Source organism: Myotis davidii, unplaced genomic scaffold, assembly GCF_000327345.1.
Source record: "Myotis davidii unplaced genomic scaffold, ASM32734v1 scaffold162, whole genome shotgun sequence".
Lineage (NCBI taxonomy): Eukaryota > Metazoa > Chordata > Mammalia > Chiroptera > Vespertilionidae > Myotis > Myotis davidii.
Genome location: NW_006300036.1, coordinates 5,459,907 through 5,482,804, shown reverse-complemented (window position 1 = coordinate 5,482,804; position 22,898 = coordinate 5,459,907). Strand labels below are relative to the sequence as shown.

General features: G+C 36.3%; 1 protein-coding gene across 1 annotated transcript in view; it reads left to right on the top strand.

Annotated features, from left to right (window-relative positions):
* The window catches only part of COL24A1 (collagen type XXIV alpha 1), a 311,443-nt gene that overhangs the window by 89,105 nt on the left and 199,440 nt on the right, over positions 1-22,898 (top strand). Inside the window, exons 14-19 of the mRNA XM_015572114.1 lie at positions 10,200-10,253; positions 12,593-12,637; positions 18,352-18,405; positions 18,483-18,527; positions 18,775-18,828; positions 20,276-20,329. Coding sequence (XP_015427600.1) covers positions 10,200-10,253; positions 12,593-12,637; positions 18,352-18,405; positions 18,483-18,527; positions 18,775-18,828; positions 20,276-20,329 — 306 coding nt within the window. The remainder of the gene's footprint in view (positions 1-10,199; positions 10,254-12,592; positions 12,638-18,351; positions 18,406-18,482; positions 18,528-18,774; positions 18,829-20,275; positions 20,330-22,898) is intronic.

Here is a 22,898-nt window from a genome sequence, read left to right as displayed (position 1 = left end):
ATCCTGTTTATAGCTGTTCAAGAGTTAGTAATATTGCTAAGCTTCAGTTTTGAAAGATGTTGCTATAAATCATATACTCATATAGCTGGCCAAATGGTCACTTATTTTCCTGAGTAAACATTAAGCATGGAATTAAGTAGTTGTGAGCCAACTTCCTAGTGATGTCTGTATTTTTTAAAATAAAATTATAGGTTCACAAGTAAGAGATATCTTCTCTTAGACAGTAGAAATATTATATGAATGCTATTGAAAATGGATACATTATAAATAACATATTATTTTGGTTATTCAAGAGTTATTTCTTATTTAACCTCATACTGGTATTTTTAAATTTAATGTTTGTGTTAAAAGTTGTTTCACATTAAATTTTACTTCCCAGAAACTCTTTTTCCCCCAAAATAAAACATTGTGCTTATTCAGTGTTTAGGAATTGAGTTGATATTTGTAACAAAATCTGTTTTTGTTTTCAACAGGAAGAGTAGGAAAACTGGCTTTGTTAGGAATTTGGTTTATTTTGGGATGAAAGAGTATATAAAAATCATTATATTAGCAAATTCATTTGTTCCTTGGTCTTAGATTGTTGGTATTCGAGAATTTTTTCTTGCTTGTATTATAAGCTATTTATGATTTCAAGATCTTAGTATAAAGTACTTACGAATCACTATAATTATGTTTAAAACCTCATGTAATCAGTTATATATTAGTCAATAATGTGTACTCGTGCTTTTGGATATAAGCTATAGTTCTTATCTCTTCCTCTCCTCCCCTCCTACATGCCCTACATTGGATCAAAATCTTAGAGGACAGCCACAGGGTTCTAGATGCATTCAGTAGAACCAGCCTTTGAAGATGAGGAAGCCCAAGACACTGCTAATTCATTCTTTTCACTGTCTGTGAAAAGGACTCAAATCCTTTCTCCAGAGATCTATCAAGTATGGTAGTAGACAATCTTTATTGGCCAGGCCTCTTTTGTTTAATCTTCACCTGAGGACATGCCTTTGGTTTTTTTTTTGTGTGTGTGTGTGTGTGTGTTTTTCATTGAGTTTAGGAAGAGCCGAAGGAAGAGGGGGAGAGAAACATTAACATGAGAGTGAAACATCCATCGGTTGCCACTCGTACACCCCTCCTGGGGATTGAACCTGAAACCTGTGTGTGTGCCCTGACCGAGAGCCGAACCCATGACCTTTCTGTGTACGGGACGATGTGCCAACAAACAGCCACACTGGCCAGGGCTGGTCAGAACCTTTTAAAGACCATATTGCTACTATTCTATTTTACATGCTTTATTGTCTTTATTTGAGAAGCTTCTTGGAACATATCTGATATGAGTCAGTTTCCTTAAAAGCATAAAACCATCCACTGATTTATAATAAAAAAGAAGAATGCTATTTTTAAAAAACAGGGAAAGAACAGAAGGAGAATTTGTATGTATTTGTTCACTTCAGGTTTTATATATATTACATAATTCCAAGTAGCTCCGTTTCCAATGCAAAGTTTTTAAACTTCGTCCTGTAGTGCCACAATCAGGATATTTATTCAGTTGCTTTGAAAGAGAGCATTTTACAGGGCTCCCAGATTGACTGAGTCAGTACTCTCATACTAAATTGGCTATGCATATTTGTATGGTTCCATAGACATAAATACATGCCAGAACTAACTTGCCTGGATTGAAGATAAACATGAAATTGAAGATTGGGAGTTTTACTCTAAACAACTCTCAAACTGTTGTCAAAATATAGAGGTTTTAGCCATGGCTGGATTGGCTCAATGGATAGAGCGTTGGCCTGTGGACTGAAGGGTCCCGGGTTCAATTCAGGTCAAGGGCACATGCCCGAGTTTTGTGTTCAATCCCCAGTAGGGGACGTGCAGGAGGCACCTGATCAATGATTCTCATCATTGATGTTTCTGTCTCTCTCTCTCCCTTCCTCTCTAAAATCAATAAAAATATATTTAAAAATATAGAGAGGTTTTTTCCCCCACTCCTCTCTCTCTCTCTCTCTCTCTCTCTCTCTCTCTCTCTCTCTGTCAGGTGCAGGGGCCTGGGTATAGGTGGGAAAAAGGGAGGAAAATGGGGACATCTGTAGTAGTGTCAACAATAAAAACAAAGTTAAAATAAATATTTTGTAACAGAAAAATCAGGAATTTTTCAGACCTGATAGGAATCAATTATTTTTAAAAATCATATTACATTTAAAGTTTGACAAAGAGAAAAAGTGTACTCCGTTTTCTTCCTATGAAAATCAAAATATCACAGCCTTACAAGAGTGGAGGCATTGTAACACTCAACTGTGTCCTAATTCTAGAAAGGAGTGTCTCCTCTTCTTTTCTTACACATCTTTCTGCTACAAGACTCTATTTAAAGGAAACTATTTTGGCTTCTAACTCCAGTGTTAGAATTTCAGGATATAAAATCCTTCTGTTAGACATCTGTTATTAGTTTCTATCTTTAGCTCAAGAGCATCTTAAATTTGTACTGTACAGTAGTATTTCATAGACATACATTTTATGGAAACTTTGGAAACGGTGTTTTCTTTTGCCTAGGAAAAGGTTGCATTTAATTCTATCATAAAGTACTACTGTTGCTAGAGCATTAGGAAAACTCATTAATTTTTAAATGATTCTGCCTCTTTCAGGAAAAATGTATTTTCTAGATTCTGTTTTACTGGGTGTAGTTCATAGTAACTATATTTGGCTAACTATAGCCTAACAAGAGCCCAAGACATTGAATTAAACCTACTTTCAAGTTTGGGACAGGTATTGAGAAGAGGAATACCCAATGGTGTACAGCTGGTAATTTGGGGGAAGGCGAGGCAGAACTAGTTTTCATAGCTCTGCCAACAAGTGGAAATTCAGCCAGGCAGTTATTTTCCGGGCAGATACATTAAGAGAAAACATGGAGAATCTGGTAGGTTATCAAAACCAGGAATGGGAGGGTGTGAGTACAAATATGGCAGTGAGATTTGGCATGGGTTTAGGGACTGAATTCTCTGTGTGGAAAAATGGCAAGAATAAGGTGATTGAGGGATAGGACATGATACTGTGTACCAAACCTGGTTCTTGCACACAGGAATAAGTGAGACTCCCATTCCTAGAACTGGAGTACAAGGTTGCAACCAAACCTTAAGAATAAGGCGAGGACTTGACTCTGAGAACTGAGGTCCAAATCATAGCTAGGTTAACAATAAGCGTGACTTGATGATGCTAAGTGTCTGAGAATGGGACTAGAATTCCTTCCATTCCTACTTAAGTTTAAAATTAGTCCCAACTATCAGGACATGGTTGGCCCTTGAAGTGCAGATCAAATTGTCCTACCTGTGAGGAAAAGAAGGGGGCAGAAACTGGATCATAGCAGAGTACCCCACTCTGGAGCCTTTCCTCCAGTAATTGTGTTTCTTAAAACACCACAATTTCTTGGTAATATGTATTCATATGTAGAACATGTAGAATTAACTTCTAGGGGTTTTTGTGTGTTTTTGTTTGTTTGTTTGTTTGTTTTGTGTTTCTAATCCTAGATAAGTTAGTGTGATCATCTCTTTTCATGGCTTAGTCTTGGAAAAAAGTTGAATTTCTGTTTTTATTGGTAATGCCTATTTAGTGTATATGCCTTTTATGATTATTTTTATCTATCTCCATTTTAGATCAAACATGTTGTTTCTAAATCTTCGTTCTTTAGAAAGAGAAAAATATAGTCATAGTTAACTGTGGTATTTAACAACAAAAAAAGTTTGCATTGCTTTTATGTTTTTAAATTTTACAAATCTGGGCATTAGTATTTTATGACTATCTTGGTCCTCATATTTCTCTAAATATTTTATATGCAGTATTTTTTCTGATTTCTATGTAGAATTTGGAAAATAATCCTTTTACTAGACTCCCTAAGCAATAACTTTCCCACTGTTTCAAGATATTTACTTATAGTATAGTATCTATGTGTGTTCTAAAATATTAACACACATATTTCTAGGCATATGAAGTCTGGAGTACTTCTTTTGTTTTTAGTGTTTGAAAACTATCATTTTTGGTAATAGTACCATTGTTAGACCCAGACAAAGAGAAAAATTTGATCTGGGATCTGAACCTTTGAAGGCCCTGAACATCATGAACAAATAAATGTATTTATTGGTAAGGGTACCCTTGTTTCTCAGGATCCAGCACTTATCATTGGCAAAGTAACCCTAGACATCCATTTGTATTACTATGTGTTAATTCTCTATTTCTGTGTAACAGAATACCTGTTAGTGGTTTAAAACAGCAATAAATATATATTATTTCTGAGTTTCTGTGGGTCAAGAATTTGGGAGTGGCTTATTTGGGTGGGTCTAGTTTAGGCTTTCCCATGAGGTTATAGTTGAGATTTGGGGCAGGACTATAGTCATCTGAAGGCTTGACTGGGGCTGGGGGATCCACTTTGAAGGTGGCTCACTTACTGGCTGGCCATTTTGGCACTAGTTGGTGGGAGGCCTCACTTCCTCCTCTTGGGGAACTCTCCACATGCCAACTTGAGTGTCTTCATGACCAGAGTAAGGGGTCTATGGGCAAAGTGAACTAGCCTTAGAAGCTGCACACTGTCACTTCTGTATTAAGTTGGTCACATAGACCAGCCATTTTTCAAATGGGAGGGTACTACACAAGGGCATTAATACCAGGAAGTGAGAATCATGGAGGGATTCATCTTTGAGGCTGGCCACTATCGATAATAATATTCAAGCCTCAGGGAAATTGTTCTCCACATCTCTTGCTTATAACCTCAGTTCTGAATGCCATAGAGGTTTGTAGATGGTACCATTGCCATCAGTAGAGACAGAAAGTCTCAAGATTGTGGTATGGGTTGGAGCAGGCAGTAACAGATACATTAATTAAGTTATCTAATTCTCCTTTCATTGCAATAGTCTCTTATATAATAAAATACTTTTTCCTGGTAATGCAAAGGTTCTATTTTCTTGCTTCTCTTTGTGTTCTCATGTATGGTTTCAAAGGTAATAGAATTAGTGCAATATTTGCAACAGCTGCACTCAAGAGACTGAGAACATTGTGCATTATTTACAAAATCATATTACTCTTAAAGTTGCATTTCATAGGTATACACACAAAACTCGTGAAGCACCACAAAAATTCTTTACATTGGCAATGAGGCAGATAAGAAATATTAGAATTATTGTTTTAAATATAGATGTTTAATTTAAAAGCTTAAAAAGTGAATATAAAATTTTAGTTTAACTAATATTGATATTCATTATTATAATTTGAAACAAAAAATAAAAAGCAGCAAAAGTATTCAGAGGTGATTCACTTAAATTTTACAAATCTAGAACTAATGTCAGTAGTCTTATATTAAGCATCACCTCATAGTAAAAGTTGCATGTAGGACTTTAGACTTTCTCTATTTAATGATTTAGTTACTGATTATATTAGTTTTCTATCTGCTGCATAAAAATACCACAACATCAGTGGCTTAAAACAACACGCATTTATTATCTCCTAGATTTCATGGGTCAGCAGTCCAGGTACTACTTAACTGGTCTTTCTGCTCAGGGTCATAAGCCTCCACTCAAAGTATCAACTGCTGCATTATCATCAGGAGGCTTGACTGGGGAATAATTCACTCCCAAGCGCATTCATGTTGTGAGAAGAAATCTTTTGCTGAAGGTCATAGAAAAGTTGTAGAACTGAGCGTCCTGGCTTTTTGATGGCTCTTGGCTGTAAGACAACTTCAGTTCCTTTGGACTGTCCACAAAGCCTAGAGGTCACCCATAGTTCCCTGCCATGTGGGTACTTATTTTATCAGGTTCACAAGGGAAGTCACTAGCTCCAGGCTGCTAAGATGTAGTCTTAGATGTTATAACACAATCACATCAGTTACTTCCTATATCACCTTTGCTGTATTTTGCTATATTTATTAGGAGAAGCAAGTTGCAGTCTCACCCACACTCAAGGGAAGGATATCATACAAAAGTGTGAACACCAGGGAGTGGAAATTATTAGGGGGTCACCTTAAAGTCTGTCCACTATACTGATCAAACAGTGGAAATGAGTAAGAGAATTATTCACAACTTCAAGAGAGCAAATGAAGCCCCTGAAATGTCATATATATAAATTACACACACACACACACACATATATATATATATATATATATGCCTAAGCAACCATCTGGCCTTCCAACCAGTAACGATGATGCGCACTGACCACCAGGGGTCCAGATGCTCAATGTAAGAGCTGCTGAGCTGCAGTGACTTAGTTGCTGTGGTTCTCGCGTGACGCAACTAGAACCAGAGAGGAGGGAGCCTGATTCCTGGGTGCATCACCCGAGAACCACCCTTTTGCAATCCAGGGCCCCTCGGAAGATGTCGGAGAGCCGGTTTTGGACCAATCCCCACAGGCCAGGCTGAGGAACCCCAGTATTCTTTATAAAATAGCATTTTCTAATTGATCCAAACAATGAGAATGTATAAATAGGATTATGAATAGCACAGAAGCAATAATGCAACTCTGGCATGTCCATTAGAAGATATTACCTTTGTGAAATTGGCAAATTGGGCAAGAAAGGTAAAAACTCGAACTTTCCTATGGATAATCCTGAAAATGACCATTACATCTTGGTAGTGTAAGGATATTTCTAGGAGAGCACAGTTTGATTTTAGTTATGGCTATAGTTTTCCAGTAGATAGATATGAGAGGAAACTTACTGCTTTATTTTGTAACACATTCTTTCAAGTGGAGAAAGAAATTGTATAAATTGTCCTTTGTGTTCTAAGTTCAAAGACAATGTGTTTTGTCCTTATTCCATATTTCACAACAATCTTTAAGATCATTTTTTGGAAATATAAGGCTGCAAACATTAAGTTTTATTACTAAAGGAATATAGAACCTCCCCTGCATTAGAAAACAAAATATCATGCATGTAGTTACTAGAATTGAAATAACAACTGAATAAACAGTGAATAAGCAATAACATTTTCAATAGTATAAAACGTTGGCTTGATGTTCTTCAAAAGAAAATATATGTTCAATATATACCTAAATATGATTTTTGTGACGTTTACTGTACTATGTTTCATAAAACAAGAAAATGTGTCTAGATTTAGTAGAAAGTATTTTAAAAATTGATGACACAGTTGTAGAAATAATTGTTCTTTGTGTTCTAAGTTCAAAGACAAAGTGTTTTTCTCATTATTGTTCCATAGTTCACAACCAATCTTTAAGGTCAACATGTAAGGAAGATAAAAATAATAAAACAAATGATCTCTATCTGGAATAGGAACTTAAAAATGAAATGTTTAATGGGTAATAAAGTGAGAGGAGAAATAATACATAAAACTTTGAAAAGTAGGTATTATTCAGTTCAACTAAATTGTTTCAGGGGCAAAGTCAAGTTGAAATATGTATTTATTATAAATACCAGAGGCCTGGTCCATGAATTCATGCACGGGTGAGGTCCCTCGGCCTGGTGGGCGATCAGGGCCAATTGGGGGGGAGGGACGGGCTGGCTGGTCAGGAAACTGCAGGAGGTTGGCCAGGTGTTGGAGGTTGGCTGTGGGAGCACACTGACCACCAGGGAGGGCAGCTCCTGCATTGAGCATTTACCCCCGGGTGGTCAGTGCACGTCATAGCAAGCAGTCGACCGGTCGATCAGTTGTTCAGTTGTTCAGTTGCTTAGGCTTATATATATATAGATTGAACTACCAGAAGAACAAGAAGTTGAAATTAATATATAATTGTTTTTATGCTGGTTCTAGAAAGTAAAGATTTTTATGGTAAGTGGAGAACTAATCACAGTTCCGTCCCCTCTCCCTTCTCCTTTTCCAGGGGGTGGGGATGGGGTGAGGGAGAAATCAGAGTTTTGTGCGAAGATGAACTGGAGACCAGCTCTTCTCTCTAGATGAGGATGGGGGCTAATCAGTCCCAGATAGCGATACATTCTAGTCTAGGCAGTCCTGAGTGAGCCCCCAAAGATGTTTTTAGCAATCTGACTACTTGTTTAGATTGATTGTTTCTTCATTTCTTAAGAAGACGTTTCCTGAGATAGAATCCACATATCATAAAATTCACCCCTTTAAAGTGTACAATTCAGTGGTTATTAGTAGATCCAGAGAGTTGTGCAGCCATCACACTAATTTTAGAACATTTCCATCACCTCAGAAAGAAGCCCTGCACTGATCTATTAGCACTCAGTCCCCAATTCTCCCCCATACCACCAGCTCTAGACAAACAGTGATCTGCTTTCTATCTCTATGGATTTGCCTATTCTGGACATTTCACATTAATGAAATTATGTAATATGTCCTCCTTCTTTACTATTTCACTGAGGTTTCTGGAAAACCTACTTAGGATCTATCTAAAAAGTCAGTCATCTCTTTCTTTTCAGATTTTATTGCAGTATTCTTTCCTCTACTTTTTCCATTACCTGTGCATCATAAATACTTCCAAACACCCCTATTAGCTCATACTGAATACAATGATGTATTGCAGATTTGTAGGCTTGTTGACAACAGAATTTGATTTCCAAGGACAATGAAAACAAAATGCCTTTCTGAACTTCAACTCACTTTGAAGAGAGTATGGCTACAATATGTTTGAATACACAGATGGTTTTTGCATTATCCTCTGGTTACAGAATAAGAAAAACTGCTTCTAGTTAACTATGTCTTAGAAATAGCATACAGTTTCCATTGTTAAACCATCTTTTTATTTTTTTATTGATTTTTTTATTGGGAGAGGGAGGGAGAGGGAGAGGGAGAGAAACATCAATGATGAGAGAGAATCATTGATTAGCTGCCTCCTGCACGCCCCCCCACTGGGGAATAAGCCCACAACCCAGGCATATGTCCTAACCGGGAATCAAACTGTGACCTCCTGATTCATAGGTTCATGCTCAACCACTGAGCCACGCCAACTGGGTTAATCCATCTTTTAAACTTAGCCCATTCATGTTTGTACTAGTGAGTCAGGGACTTTTGCTAGTCTGTTAAACATATAATAATTAATACGGGGTTGCCTCAATAAAGAGATTATAATAATCTAAAATGTAGTTTATTTTTTGATAGTCTTATTTTTTAAATAAAAATTATTAAAGTGTTTATAGTAAGTCTTACAAATCATTTTGTAAAGTAGCCTTTTAAATCCAGTGGTAAATCCTTAGAGAAAAACTGTAGTATATAAAATAAGAGTAACTGAGTTATGTCATAGTAGGATTTGTAATGACTTTTAGTTTTTATAGTTTCACAATGTAGATTCTCAGTGGGCATCTGGGAAGCTTAATTGTCAGTGGCACCACATTCTGTCTCTGCGGTATTTATGTGCATTATGCCTTCCCCCAATGAAACTGCACTTTACTGACTTTTTACATGTTGCATCTCATCTTGTGCTGGGGAGTTAAAGGAGCCAGTGTGGTAGAGCAGAAAGAGAGCCGGCGTCAGACTGACTCCACCCAGTTCTCAGTCTAGGCAGTGGTTCTCAACCTTCTGGCCCTTTAAACACAGTTCCTCATGTTGTGGTGACCCCCAACCATAAAATTATTTTCGTTACTACTTCATAACTGTAATGTTGCTACTGTTATGAATTGTAATGTAATTATCTGATATGCAGGATGGTCTTAGGCGACCCCTGTGAAAGAGTGGTTCGACCGCCAAAGGGGTCGCGACCCACAGATTGAGAACCGCTGGAGAGGCTGCAGGTGACTTCACCTCTTGTGCTTTAATGTCCTCACCTGGAAAGTGAAAATATTAGTACTCATTGATTCGACCTGTTGTGAAGATGAAATGAAGTAATGTATATCCAATAATGTGTATAAGGCCCTTAACACATGGCAAGTGTGCTAAGCACATGCTTAGTGATATTAGCCATTTTGTTCTCTGTGGTGTGGGTATAGGAACAGCATGAAATAGTAGACATCGTGGATTTTTCAGCTAGAAATCTTGGTTACGTTTCCTCTCATTCAATGATTCTTTATATAATAATGAACAAATTTCTATTTTCTCCAACTTAGTTTTCTATATATGTTATGGGGCATGTAAAACAATTTTTGTAGAATATAGGGATATTATACTTACCCAAACCAATGAAGTGTTATGCAAAACAAATACACATTTTTGTTGCACTTCCATAAGGATTAGAAACTAAATATCTGTCAGTAAACTCCTTATCAGAAAGTTAAATTGAAATCTTTATCTATCTTGGATTAACATTTTTCCCTGGGCCAGGGTTTTCCAGGTGACTTCGGAGAGAGAGGCCCCGCTGGTCCTGATGGTAGCCCTGTGAGTAAATTGTGATGGCCTAGCTTTGCAACCTAACAGCACTCAGACTGCACAGAACTGTGCTTTCCCTCCTCATCACCACATTCATGAATAAGCTCTGTCGGTCAGACAGTTTCGATACCGCTGTGCACATTCCAGTCTGTAATTTTACAACATGGGGAAATAAGCAAAAAATGTTTAATGGATAAACTGTCTTGAGAGGCGATCATTGAAATTATTTTGACCATGTTAAATGTCACTGCTCAAGTAAATTATTTGAAATATATGATCACAATATTGACTTGCATATGTGTGGGAGAAAGGAGCCTTGTTAGTACATGGAGCTACAAGCAAGCTGCAGGTAAAATTTGTGTTTTTAGTGATTGCTCCTTTATACTCAGATGTGTCATTGATTAATCTTTTTGAGGATTTTATGGAGAAGTCTTCCCTGAAACTCCGATTAGGGAATCCCATTCTAAAATGTGTTATCAAAGAATGATGATGGATTGCTACTTTTTTGACACTAGGTAGAAATACCTTCACTTTTTGCCCTCAAAAAGCATCCAATAACTATCTCCCAATTTATGCCATGCACACATTTTTTTTTCCAGAAAAGTTTAAGGTGAAATTAGAATTAACCACAAAATCCTTAAAGCCTAAATTAGGTATAGTTCCTATATTTAGACATAGGTAAATTACTAGCATTTATGCTTAAAATAAAGTATTTGAAAATAGTTTCTTTTTATTTCTTTTTATAAAGTATAGCTATATTAGCTTATTTAGTGAATTTAGTCAAAGTTTTATTTGTTATAATGGGGTCTTAAGTAGAGTGTTTACTATCTTTCTCCTGCCTGTGATTCTGGGGAGCTTCCCATTTCAAGCTAATAAAGTAAGCATTATTTACTTTTTTCTTTAATATCGTTTATGTTCAATCATACACCACCCAATGACAGGGATGTGTTTTGATATATGCATCATTAGGTGATTTCGTCATTGTGTGAACATCAGAGATGGCACTTACACAAACCTAAATAGTACAGCCTACTACACACCGAGGCTATGTGGTGTACCACTGACACATGTGCGGTTCATTGTTACTGGAACGCCATTGTGAGGCACACGACTGTACTTGCATAACTAGTGTGCAAGTACACTAGTATAAATCTTATTCAATATTTTGTCAGTAAAATGTACATAAAGTTTGTTAGGGTTGGACTCCTACAATATTTAAAACTTTTCTTTTTGAAATCTGTTCTTTGTTTAAAATATAATGCTTCTTGAGGAACATTTGCGTCTTTAAAGATCTTTAAAATGCAAGAATAAACTGGATATTTTCAGTTTATTAGTTTATAATTCTCTATAGTTTATACTATGCAGTTGTTTAAAAACAATCTGAAAGTAATACAGATGTCCCATTTTCCCCATTGAGCCCTCCAGCCCACCCTTCAACAATAAAGATAAATTTAAAAAATAATTAGGAAACCAAAAACCAAAAAAAAATCCAATTTATAGGTTAAAAAAATTTGAAATGCAAAAAAATGAAGGACTCTTCTTGAACCTTGTACCATATAAATAATGTACCACTGACATTGAGTGGATAAAAATTATCACAAAGACTAAAATGTGAATTCAAAAGACCATCATAAAGACCCATCACAAATCAATTGTAAGCCTTACTGTTGAGAATTTAAAATCTCATTTAAATAATTTAACAATGTTGGTAATTTCTTACATTTGTATAATGCTTTATGAAAATTTTCAAAATCTTTTATATATACGACAATTTTAATTATGATCTTTATAACAATGAGAACAAATATTCCTGTTATATAATGAGAAAACTCATATCTAGAAAATTTAAATAATGTACTTCAAAGAGTTTATCGTGTTTTTTTCTTTTTTAATTTAGTTTTTTCTTTATTGATTAAGATATTGCATATGTGTCATTATCCCCTATTTCCCCCCACCCCCCAGAATTGATAGTGTTTTAAATCATCTGAAAAGGTTCTTCTAACACTATATACTGACCAATATATGGGTTAGTTATATCTATAATGCTGATTACTAATGGGATTTATTTCCATTATTAGATACATGGGAGACAGAGAGAAATCTATATCCTAGGCTGGGTAGTCCTACCAGCCAATGGCATGGAGCCCGGAGCACTTTTGAAGAAAATAAACTGCCACCAGAGATTTGTACTTCTTAGGAGGATACATAAGAGTAGGGAAGTTTTTGAAGTTAGCTGCAGAAGTTAAAAACTGATCTTTTTTCCAATAAATTTTTGTCTTCATCTTTAGGAAATAAGCTTAGTATTTTGGAATCATATTTAACCAGTTATGCACATTTCTTTTACTTAGGGACTTGTAGGTAGCATTGGTCCTCCTGGATTTCCTGGGCTTAGAGTGAGTATCAAATATTATCCTTCTTATAAAATATTTTCTTGTGTATTTAGGTTTGTTATCTACCTTGTTCACATGTAATTTTCTAATGTAAATTAGACCAATAGTATGAATAAAAATATTAATGATACTTTATGATAAGCTGAAATAAATTTCTACAGATATATGTGTACATATGTATTTATTCCTGTCATTAAATGTTACTTAATCTAGAACCTGTCTCTTTAAAAGTATAAGACAGAACAGCCATTTCTTTCCTTTGAGATAGTTTTTCTGATCATCTAGTCTGGATAGATTCATATAGTTCTGAGCAAAAAAACATGGGTAACTGTAGACTTTATTTATGGAATAAAATTGAATAAATGCTTAGGAAAACTATCCTGAACCAAAGGTAGGAGCTGGACTTCACCAATGTCATTAAACATTTTAATATCAAATTTATTTGTTATACTAAAAGTATAAGTGATATATGTTTGTCCACTTAATCAGATTTTATACAGTGACTTCAACTCTGAGTTTCACGGGAGTGTCTGATGTAGGCAAAGCACAGTTTAGTATAAGCTGTTCTGTGGAGGCCAAAGCAATGGAGTCCAGATATGTAGCTTTCTGATCATTTTAGATTATTCATTAGAGTAAATAGACAACTACTTCTGATATATCTTCATAAATATATTTCTCCCAGCCAAACTAATGGTTAATAACAGTGATATGAATTGCAGATACCATATATATATATATATACTGGTATTTAGAACTATATGCTTTAACATTCAATTGAGCTAAAAGCAAAATTGACATACTTTATGAAAATAAGGAGCCTAATGAAAATAGAATCTTAAAAGTAAACTATTTATATCCACATGAACATAGGCCATGACCATGGGCAGAGTTAAGATTTTCCTTAAAAATCAATTTAGGACTTACTCTAACATATGAAGTAGATAATTAAGACTCTGGAATTCAATGCCATAATTTATATCTGTAATATTTTTAGCTTGAACTTGAACACTGGTCTTATGACTCCAATTTAATGGGTTACTTTCCCACCTTACTACTCCAAGGCAGAAGGTAACAGGAATATCAGGAGTTCAGTTATTGGAACTGTGGCAACAAGCAACATAACAAGTTTGAACTTGCCGTTTTGGATGATGAGAGTATAGAACTGAGAGTCAAAGAACCTGAGAAAGTCTAAAACATTTAAATGGTTCTCTTTTATGATACTAATATAGTACGAATAACAAAAATAGCAATAACAGCTCACTTTTATTTAGTACTTTCTATGTGTAATCCCATGAAAAATGTGTTATATCATTTAATTCTTAGAACAACCTAAGACCACTTAGCTTATAAGTGTTGAGCCTGGATTTGAAGCCATGTGATCTACATTTAGAATCTAAAATTTACCCTGGTGTTGTACCACCTTCTCAAAACTTGTATTACCTTAAAATGTATACTATCTGTCACACACGATTTTATTAGGCTTCATGAGAAGCTCTATGTAAAGGTGGAGCTCAAAGGACCTTTTTATTTTTCTCAGAACTTAGAATCAGGTTAAACCATAGAGCAGTAATGGTGAACCTTTTGAGCTCCGCGTGTCAGTGTTTTGAAAAACCCTAACTTAACTCTGGTGCCGTGTCACATTTAGAAATGTTTTGGTATTTGCAACCGTAGTAAAACAAAGACTTATATTTTGATATCTATTTTATATATTTAAATGCCATTTAACAAAAAAAAATCAACCAAAAAAATGAGTTTGTGTGTCACCTCTGACACGTGTGTCATAGGTTCGCCATCACTGCCATAGGTGGTAGTCAGCGCCTTATCAATGAGAGAGAAAAGGAGCAGGGGACGGAGGTCATGCCTTCATTTAACCTGTTAGCATTATGTTCGTTAGTTCAAAAGCTGCCGTTATTACTCTTAAGATTGAGACCAAAATTCTTAGCGTGGCCTAACATTTCTAGACTTTGTGTCTTGTCTGCATCTTTGAGATCCGCCTGTGCACTAACAAAGCTGTTCGTTCTCAATTGTCATGCAGCCTGCCCACTAGAGGGCTTTTACCTAGTTTGCCTACTTGAAACCCTCTACCTCTACTTTTCTGCTTAATGGTTAACTCATTCATTTTTTTTTCAGGTCCAGGACAGAGCACAGTGCTTGACACATAATAGTGCTCAGTAAAAATAACTGGATTTTCTGTTCTTTCTCTTTCTTCACTCACCCTTTGGTAAATTGGAGAGCTTCTAGAGAAATTAAAATTGCTAATGACACTAACAATCCTATATAATAAAGAGCTAATATGCTAATTAGACTGAACAGCAGAACAACTGTCCGGATAACCTTCCAGATGAAGCCAGGGCTACAAGGGCCAGCCAAGGCAGGCAGGGCTGTGAGGGCCAAACTCCTTGCACGAATTTTCTGCGTGGGGCCTCTAGTCACCTTTATAATCCTCATCTCTTCTACACTGATGTAGATGGTGTTGTGCACTTTGCAAAGTACTTTCTCATACATATCTATAAACTAGATAGAGCAGGTATTACTCCATCTTTTTTATGTTTATTACATTTTAAAATGAAAACAATATGAACACCTGCTACGTGTCAAATGCTGAACTAGATGCTAGGCCTAAAATATGAACAAATTAATATTCCTGGTTTTGGCAACAATTACAATATAATCGCAGAGAAATGAAAATGAGCAATATCATACAATGTGGTTACTGCTGTTATGGACTGAAATAAAGCCACTGAGAAAGGAGCAGTCTGTGTTACCTCAGAGATTCAGAGTTGGCTTCACAAAGGAGACAACCATTTAAGCTGTGTCTCAAAGATTGTGCACAAGTCAGGCCGAGTAACAAAGGGCTCTTGGAAAGAAGAATGCTGTTCAAATGCACAGAGAGGGGAGTGTTTGGGAGATGAAAAGTGGAGTAACAGGATTATAGCCTAGGAAGTATGGAGGGATGTGAACAGAATGGAGGGAAGTGACATTTTGAAAGGAAAAATGCAGAAGTTTTGTTTTTCCTTATAAATAGTTTACCTGCTTGCCCAGAACAGCAGCCTCTGCTTTATCTCTCAGGTGTTCCCTTCCAGCAAGTATAGTTTCTGACAAGTGATATTGATTTTTCTAAATTATTTTTTCCATGTAGCTGATTGTTATTGTCATTTGCTTTCTTAGTTAATGAGAGTGATTTTCTCCTGTGAGTGTTGGTGGGTATGATAGAAAAGCCCAATTTGGAACTTATAGTCTTTCCTACAATTTGCTCACTTATCTGAACTCTAATTGGCCAGTGGCTGCTGTTTTCATATAAGGAACCTACCCTTGGGTCTCTCTATTTATTTTTTTACTTAGTTTGACTGAAAATTTCCCTATTTATTTATCACTGTGTGGGAGACACTTCTACTTCTGTTGCTATACCCCAGGCACTCTTAGCTAAGCTCCCATGCATGGAATTATTTAGTCTTTCTACTTCATCTTCTCATGGAAGAAAAGGGTGAGAGGGAGGGGGTGCCGAAGGACCTTAGTTTATCCTTGTGGAACTGAAAACTGCTCTTGACTTATCATGGATATCATTCAGAAGACTATAGTTTTTTAGGAGTAGGATTTTCCACAGAAATTGTGACATGCTACAGAATATTTGATTTTTCTTAGAAATTTTTATACCCATACCATTTTAATTTTTAATTTTCTATTTTCTAAGTCCATTATAATGTTTATGTTTTTGATATCTTCCAGAACTTACTATTATTTTGTGATTTTTTAGGGTCATTAAAAAGTTAAGTAGGATGTTATGCATACAACGTTACATTTATCTGAAGATGCCAGACTTGCAAAGGAATAAATTTACTGAAATAAAAGTTAAGAATATTATATTGTCTGTAGAAAAAAACAATAGGATGACAAAGAATTATTTGTTTATAAGATATTTTCATACTTACACAAGTCTAAACAGAGATGTTTATTGAATTTTTAATACTATCATGTTTCAAATCTGTGAACTTTGAATAAACTAGCCTCTGTAGTTATAAGAATAATTTTTCCTATTGACAGAATTTGTCAATGATGTATTAATATTGCATATCTGTTTATTAAATTGGAAAGTATTACTCTTTACCTCTCACATTTTCATACATTTCAGGATTAAGCATGTTGGAAATAATTTATCTTAATTATATTTTATAGATTTTAGGATTTACCCAAAAGTAAAGATGTCATATTTTTCATTCTGAAATTTGTATTACGTATATGTAGACTATTAGAAATGCTCTATTGTGTTGGGAGATAGAGTTCTAGAAATCACTGTTTTTAATTTTATTTTTAAAGTTGATTACTTCCTCCAGTTTTCAGTCTATGCTTTATTTCAAAACTATTATGTTGGATCTTGGACATAATAAAAAAAAAAGTGAGTAAAACACACTTCTGCTCTCCCAGAGTGCACAGATTAGGAAGAAAAAAGTGCAGTGCAATATACTCAGTAGTGTAGAAGAAGGGCATTCCAGTAGAAGTAACCATATCTTCAAAGGCTTGGAACATGTGATAAGGGAGAGCATTTCAGAGAATGGAAAAGAGTCCATTGTGGCTAGAATGTGGGATTTGGAGGAGAGAGAAGTAAAGGGGAAGCAGGGACAAATGGAAGGAGATGACACCGAAAGGGTTGGTAGAAGCCTCATGAAACGCAGGTTCACAGGCCATGGCCACAGGCACTCATGGGAGAAGCAGAGCTAAGAACCATAATAAGAAACAAAAAGAGAAAAACACCCTAAGAGGCAAACAGAAAGAAGGAAGAAAAAGCAAAGACAATGGAGCAATAAGCAAAAGGAGTCAGGGGAAAATATATAAAAGATATAAAAAGGCAGAGAGAAAAGAACAGGAGGAAACCCAACAGGGACAGATGAGAGGCCGGAGTGGGGGAGTGGAAAGGGAGACGGTGAGAAAGAGTAGTAAGGGTCCAGGATGCTATCCTAAGATATTTGGATTATAACAAAGGGGCAACATTTTCAGGATTGTCACAAATACACCTTTAAAAGTTTGTTAACATTTTGAAATCATAAAAGAGAAGTTAAACCAACTTCATCTTTCAGAATAGATGATGATATGGTAGCAGGCACAGAGTGGTGGCAAAAGTGAAGGTGCAGTGACACAAAAATTATATCTGTTCCCCAAACCGTCAACAGATGTCCACCATTTTTTCAACTCTTGTTTTCAAATACCCTTATTGTCTTCTAAGATACCATGTTGAAGAAGTTTTTCTAATTCTCTTGTTTGCAAGAGATGATAGTGGTAGTTATGTTTTTAAGGAATCTTGCATTGGAACATTAAACTAAGAACCTTGACACTGATGACTATATCTTATTCATATTATGCTCACAAATGTTAAATGATAAATGAATGAGCTAAGCCCAGAAGAATAAAGTTATTATCTAGTTGGAAAAATATTTCAAGATGAATGTCATGGACATTAAGTATTATAGGAACTCAAGGAAGAGAAGGATCCTTGTGAGTTAGACCACTCTGAGAATGCTTCAGGAAATAGGATGGACTTTACTAAAGTTTGGAAGATGGATATAATTTTTAAATATGGAGAGAGCAAGAGGTTGTTGAAGAAGAGTGCACATATGCTTAGTGAGATAAACTGTTCTCGGTCAATCAATTAATTGATTTTACCACATTCTCTTTCTAATCTTAGTGGATATTTAATGATACCTTTCTTTGTTATTGCTTTTCAGGGCAGTACTGGCCTAGTGGGGCCAATTGGACCTTCTGGAATTCCTGGCCCAAAGGTATGGTTTTATTTGCCTAATGGATATTTACCTTTAATGTCTCTATGATGTCACAAAATGTCACTTTCATTTTCTAGGGTCTTTCAGGAAATAAGGGCGTTCCTGGAATCAAAGGTGATAAGGTGACTTAAATATTTACATTATCATAGAGATAATTTCTTATCACATACCTTTTTTTTTTCTTTTGAGCCAACACAACTTATAAAATACTTTATCTTAATATATGGGCTCTAATCTGTACTATCAATTATATAAATTTTCTCAGAAGTAGGAAAATTGAGAAATTATTTTTTTGTAATTAATATTTGCTTCCTGATAATATGGCCATGTTTGCAAAGCTTAATTGCTTCTGTGAAATGTGCTCTCCAGGGGGAACAAGGCGTGGCAGGGGAGCCCGGAGAGCCAGGGTATCCTGGAGACAAGGTAATTGGTTTTTACCATTAGTTTTAAGCCTGTGAAAAAGTACAAGCTCTTTGAAGAGTGTTCATTACCTGAACCATGTATTTTTTGTTAGGATATGGTATCAATCTGTTTTCACATATCTTGTTTTCAACCATTTGCTCATTTTTAGAATACTTGCATGAATTCTTTTTAGTAGTTTATAAATACAGTCATGTGCTGCTTAACAGCAGGGATATATTCTGAGACGTGCCCGTTAGGTGATTTCAAACGCAGGTAGGATAGCCTAGCGCTCTTAAGCTCCAAACCTGTACAGCATGTTACTCTCTGAAAACTCCAGGCCAGTGTAACACAGTGATCAGAATTTGTGTATGCAAACATGCCTAACATAGAAAAGGCACACTAAAAATATAGTATATAAAATGGAGCACACCTGTGTAGGGCACTTACCATGGATGCAGCTTGCAGGACTGGAAGTTGCTCTGGTGAGGCAGTGAGTGAGTGCTGAGTGACTGTGAAAGTTTAGGACATTACTGTAAACTACTGGGCACTTTATAAACACTGTGTACTTAGACTACACTAAATTTATTAAACAACATGAGATTAAATCAAGCAGAAGAGGAAATAATGCAATCAAGAGATTCAGTAAACAAGCTATATGCAGCTGCTGGTGTAACATGTATACGGTTTTACAGCAAACCTATTTTTTATAAGTAGAAAGAGTTTACTCTACAATAATGGTAAAATGTTTAGTATAGTAAATACATAAACCAGTAACATAGTTATTTGTTATCATTATCAGGTATAACATATTGTACATAATTGTATGTGTTATACTTTTATACAACTGATGCACAGTAGGTGTGTTTACACCAGCGTCACCACAAATGCGAATAATGCATTGTGCTATAATGTTATGATGGCTATGACATCATTAGGAGATAGGAATTTTTCAGCTTCATTATAATCTTACTAGAGGCCCAGTACACGAATTTCATGCACTCGGTGGGGGGATGTGGGGGGTCCCCTCAGCCTGGCCTGTGCCCCCTTGCAGCCCGGGAGCCCTCGGGGGATGTCTGACTGCTGGCTTAGGGGAGCGGGCCTAAGCCAGCAGTCAGACATCCTTAGTGCTGCCGTGGAGGCAGGAGAGGCTCCCACGACTGCCGCTGCTCTCGCCAGCCATGAGCCTGGCTTCTGGCTGAGTGGCGCTCCCCCTTTGGGAGTGCATTGACCACCAGGGAGCAGCTCCTGTGTTAAGCATCTGTCCCCTGATGGTCAGTGCATGTCATAGTGACTAGTCATTCTGCCATTTGGTCAATTTGCATATTAGCCTTTTATTATATAGGATATATGTGAACATATGTGATCTGTTGTTGACTGAAACGTCATTTTGCAGCACATGACAGGAGAGGCACATATGCCTGTTGGGTATAATAGCTTTTCTCTTTCCCCTACTATTCTCTCCTTTCAGGGCACTACTGGTTTTCCAGGACCACCAGGCGTGAGAGGGAAGCCGGGACCTTCAGTAGGTTTGAACTTTGCTTTGCTCTTTCTGAGTAAGGGAATGCACACCGTGGCATGAGTTGTGCAACTTGGTGTTGTTAGTAGAATATAAAAAGTGTATATAAACCTACCAGGCTGGAATTTTCTCTCTTCAGTTTTAGCATATATAGCTAATCCCTCAAGTTTTCCGTTCATATGTGTAGACTTTGGGGTCTCACCCTCTCCAGCCCTCTTATCTCAGGCCAAAACCAAAATTCTGTGAGCCCTAAAGATTTTGATTGATTTATCATTAAACTAAACAATGGACTTTTAAGCCAGAAAGTATAAAGTACTTTAAATGATATTTTAATTTTTCCAAATATCTGTTTCATTAAGAAACATTCTGAAAAATAGATAACATGTCATACTCTCTTTGAGTCCAAATATTATAGTTCCTTGTCTTCCCCCCCACCACACCCTTCTACATCAATTAGTTGAGAAAAAAGGAGGCCTTATATTGTAGTTAACATGAAACCCAACAAATGAGAAAACTAAAATTACTGAATAATTACAATTATTTAAATGAAATGATTAAAACATGAGTTAAAAGTATATCCCTCCAGGTTAAGATCACAAAAATTACCATAGCTAACATTTCCTGGGTGTTTGCAAAGTACCAGGCACTAGTCTAAGAACTGTATCTCTAATTTAATCCTTACGACAATTATGTGAAGTTGGGACTGTTATTATTCTTGTTTTATAGGTTAGGTAAACAGAGGCATGGGGAGTTAACTCCCTTGCTCAAGGTCCCACAATTAGGTGGAAAACCTAGTTAATCACTTAAGTCAGAGCCCATGCTCTTAGCTGCTGTCATACTGCTTTAGGATTAAACATTTTCAAATTTAATATTTTAATATTGATTACAACTCTATGAAGGTGAAGGTGATTGTAGATAGAAAAAATAGATATAACATTATAATTTACTGGTACATTATAATATGCATTCAAAAAGGAGTGTTGTTTTCCTGAGTAATTCATCATGTTCCCCCTAACTCCACCTTCCCCTCACAGTATTATTTTTGCATCAAAAGAAGCAGCATTAAGTTACAGAGCTTTATATACCACACTTTTTTAAAAAATATATTTTATTGATTTTTTACAGAAAGGAAGGGAGAGGGATAGAGAGTTAGAATCATCAATGAGAGAGAAACATCGATCAGCTGCCTCCTGCACACCCACTACTGGGGATGTGCCCGCAACCAAGGTACATGCCCTTGACCAGAATAGAACCTGGGACCCTTCAGTCCACAGGCCGACGCTCTATCCACTGAGCCAAACCAGCCAGGGCTATATACCACATTCTTTATAACTTATGTTAGTGGCAGCATTTCATATACACCTCTCAGGTATTATTTAATCCAAAGAACAATATTTGGTATTTATTTGTCAAATGAAATGTCCGTGGTGAGCTTTGCTTTTACTAGTTCATTACCCTGAGCACTCAGGATAAACCCAGTCAGCCATGTACCCAGCTTGTGCCCCAGAGTTGAATATCAAAACTCTGAAGTACATAAATAAGAGGCATGAGAACAGGTCATGAAGCTAAAAAAAAAAAAGAAGAAGAAGCTTCCATTTCTCAAGGGTACTTCTAAATCACGTAATCTGGCAAAATAATTTTTTATTTTGTATAATGTGAGGGCTTTCTAACTTTTGATCATAATAAAAGGAAGTGGTACAGCAAGTTTCTAAGGCAAATACTAAGTAATCAGTGATACCACTTTAGTTCCCTTATGCTTTACAATTAGGTTCTTGGGAAAATGAGAGTTAAGTATCTTGCATATATAAAAAATCTTTTTAATGTCTTCTTACTCTTTGATTCAGTTTATATTAATAACATGTTTATGGGGATGGGGGAATCACTAATCTGAAAAACAGACTTAGATTTTAGTCCCAGACCTGATACTGACCTTTCCAACCTTGCATTTAATCACTGTGGTATCCAGTTTCTCATCTAAAATGAGAGTCAGACTATCTCATAGTTAAGGTTCCTTGCAACTCTGAGTCTGATATTTTCCCATCTTAGCAATAGTGCTTATTAATATTTCTCTAGGCCTAGCTAAAGTAAAGGCAGAGAGGTTGTTTCACCTTTAACACATTGTCTTAAAACCCTTAATTTTTCTTCCTGGAATAAGCCACTAGAAACTCTAACTTGATTCTTTTAGGGCAGTGATAACAGGGGGGATTAGATGGTAAGGCTTTAGTTGCTCACTTCAAACCTTTCTATACTATTCTAATAAAAAAATGTTTAATGTCAGCAGCGATTACTTTGGTAGGTGATAACTGACCATCTCTTGTTTTATCAAATCTTTAAAAAATATACTTCGGATTGAAGATAGGGTAGAGATTTATGAATTAACTAGAGGCCCAGTGCACAAAAATTTGTGCACTCGGGGGGCAAGGGAGCATCCCTCAGCCCGGCCTGTGCCCTCTCGCAGTCTGGGACCCCTCGGGAGATAATGACCTGCTGGCTTAGGACTGCTCCCAGTGGCAGAGGGCAGGCCCAATCCCTAGGTGCAGCCCCTGGTCGGGCTCAGAGCAGGGCCGATTGGGGA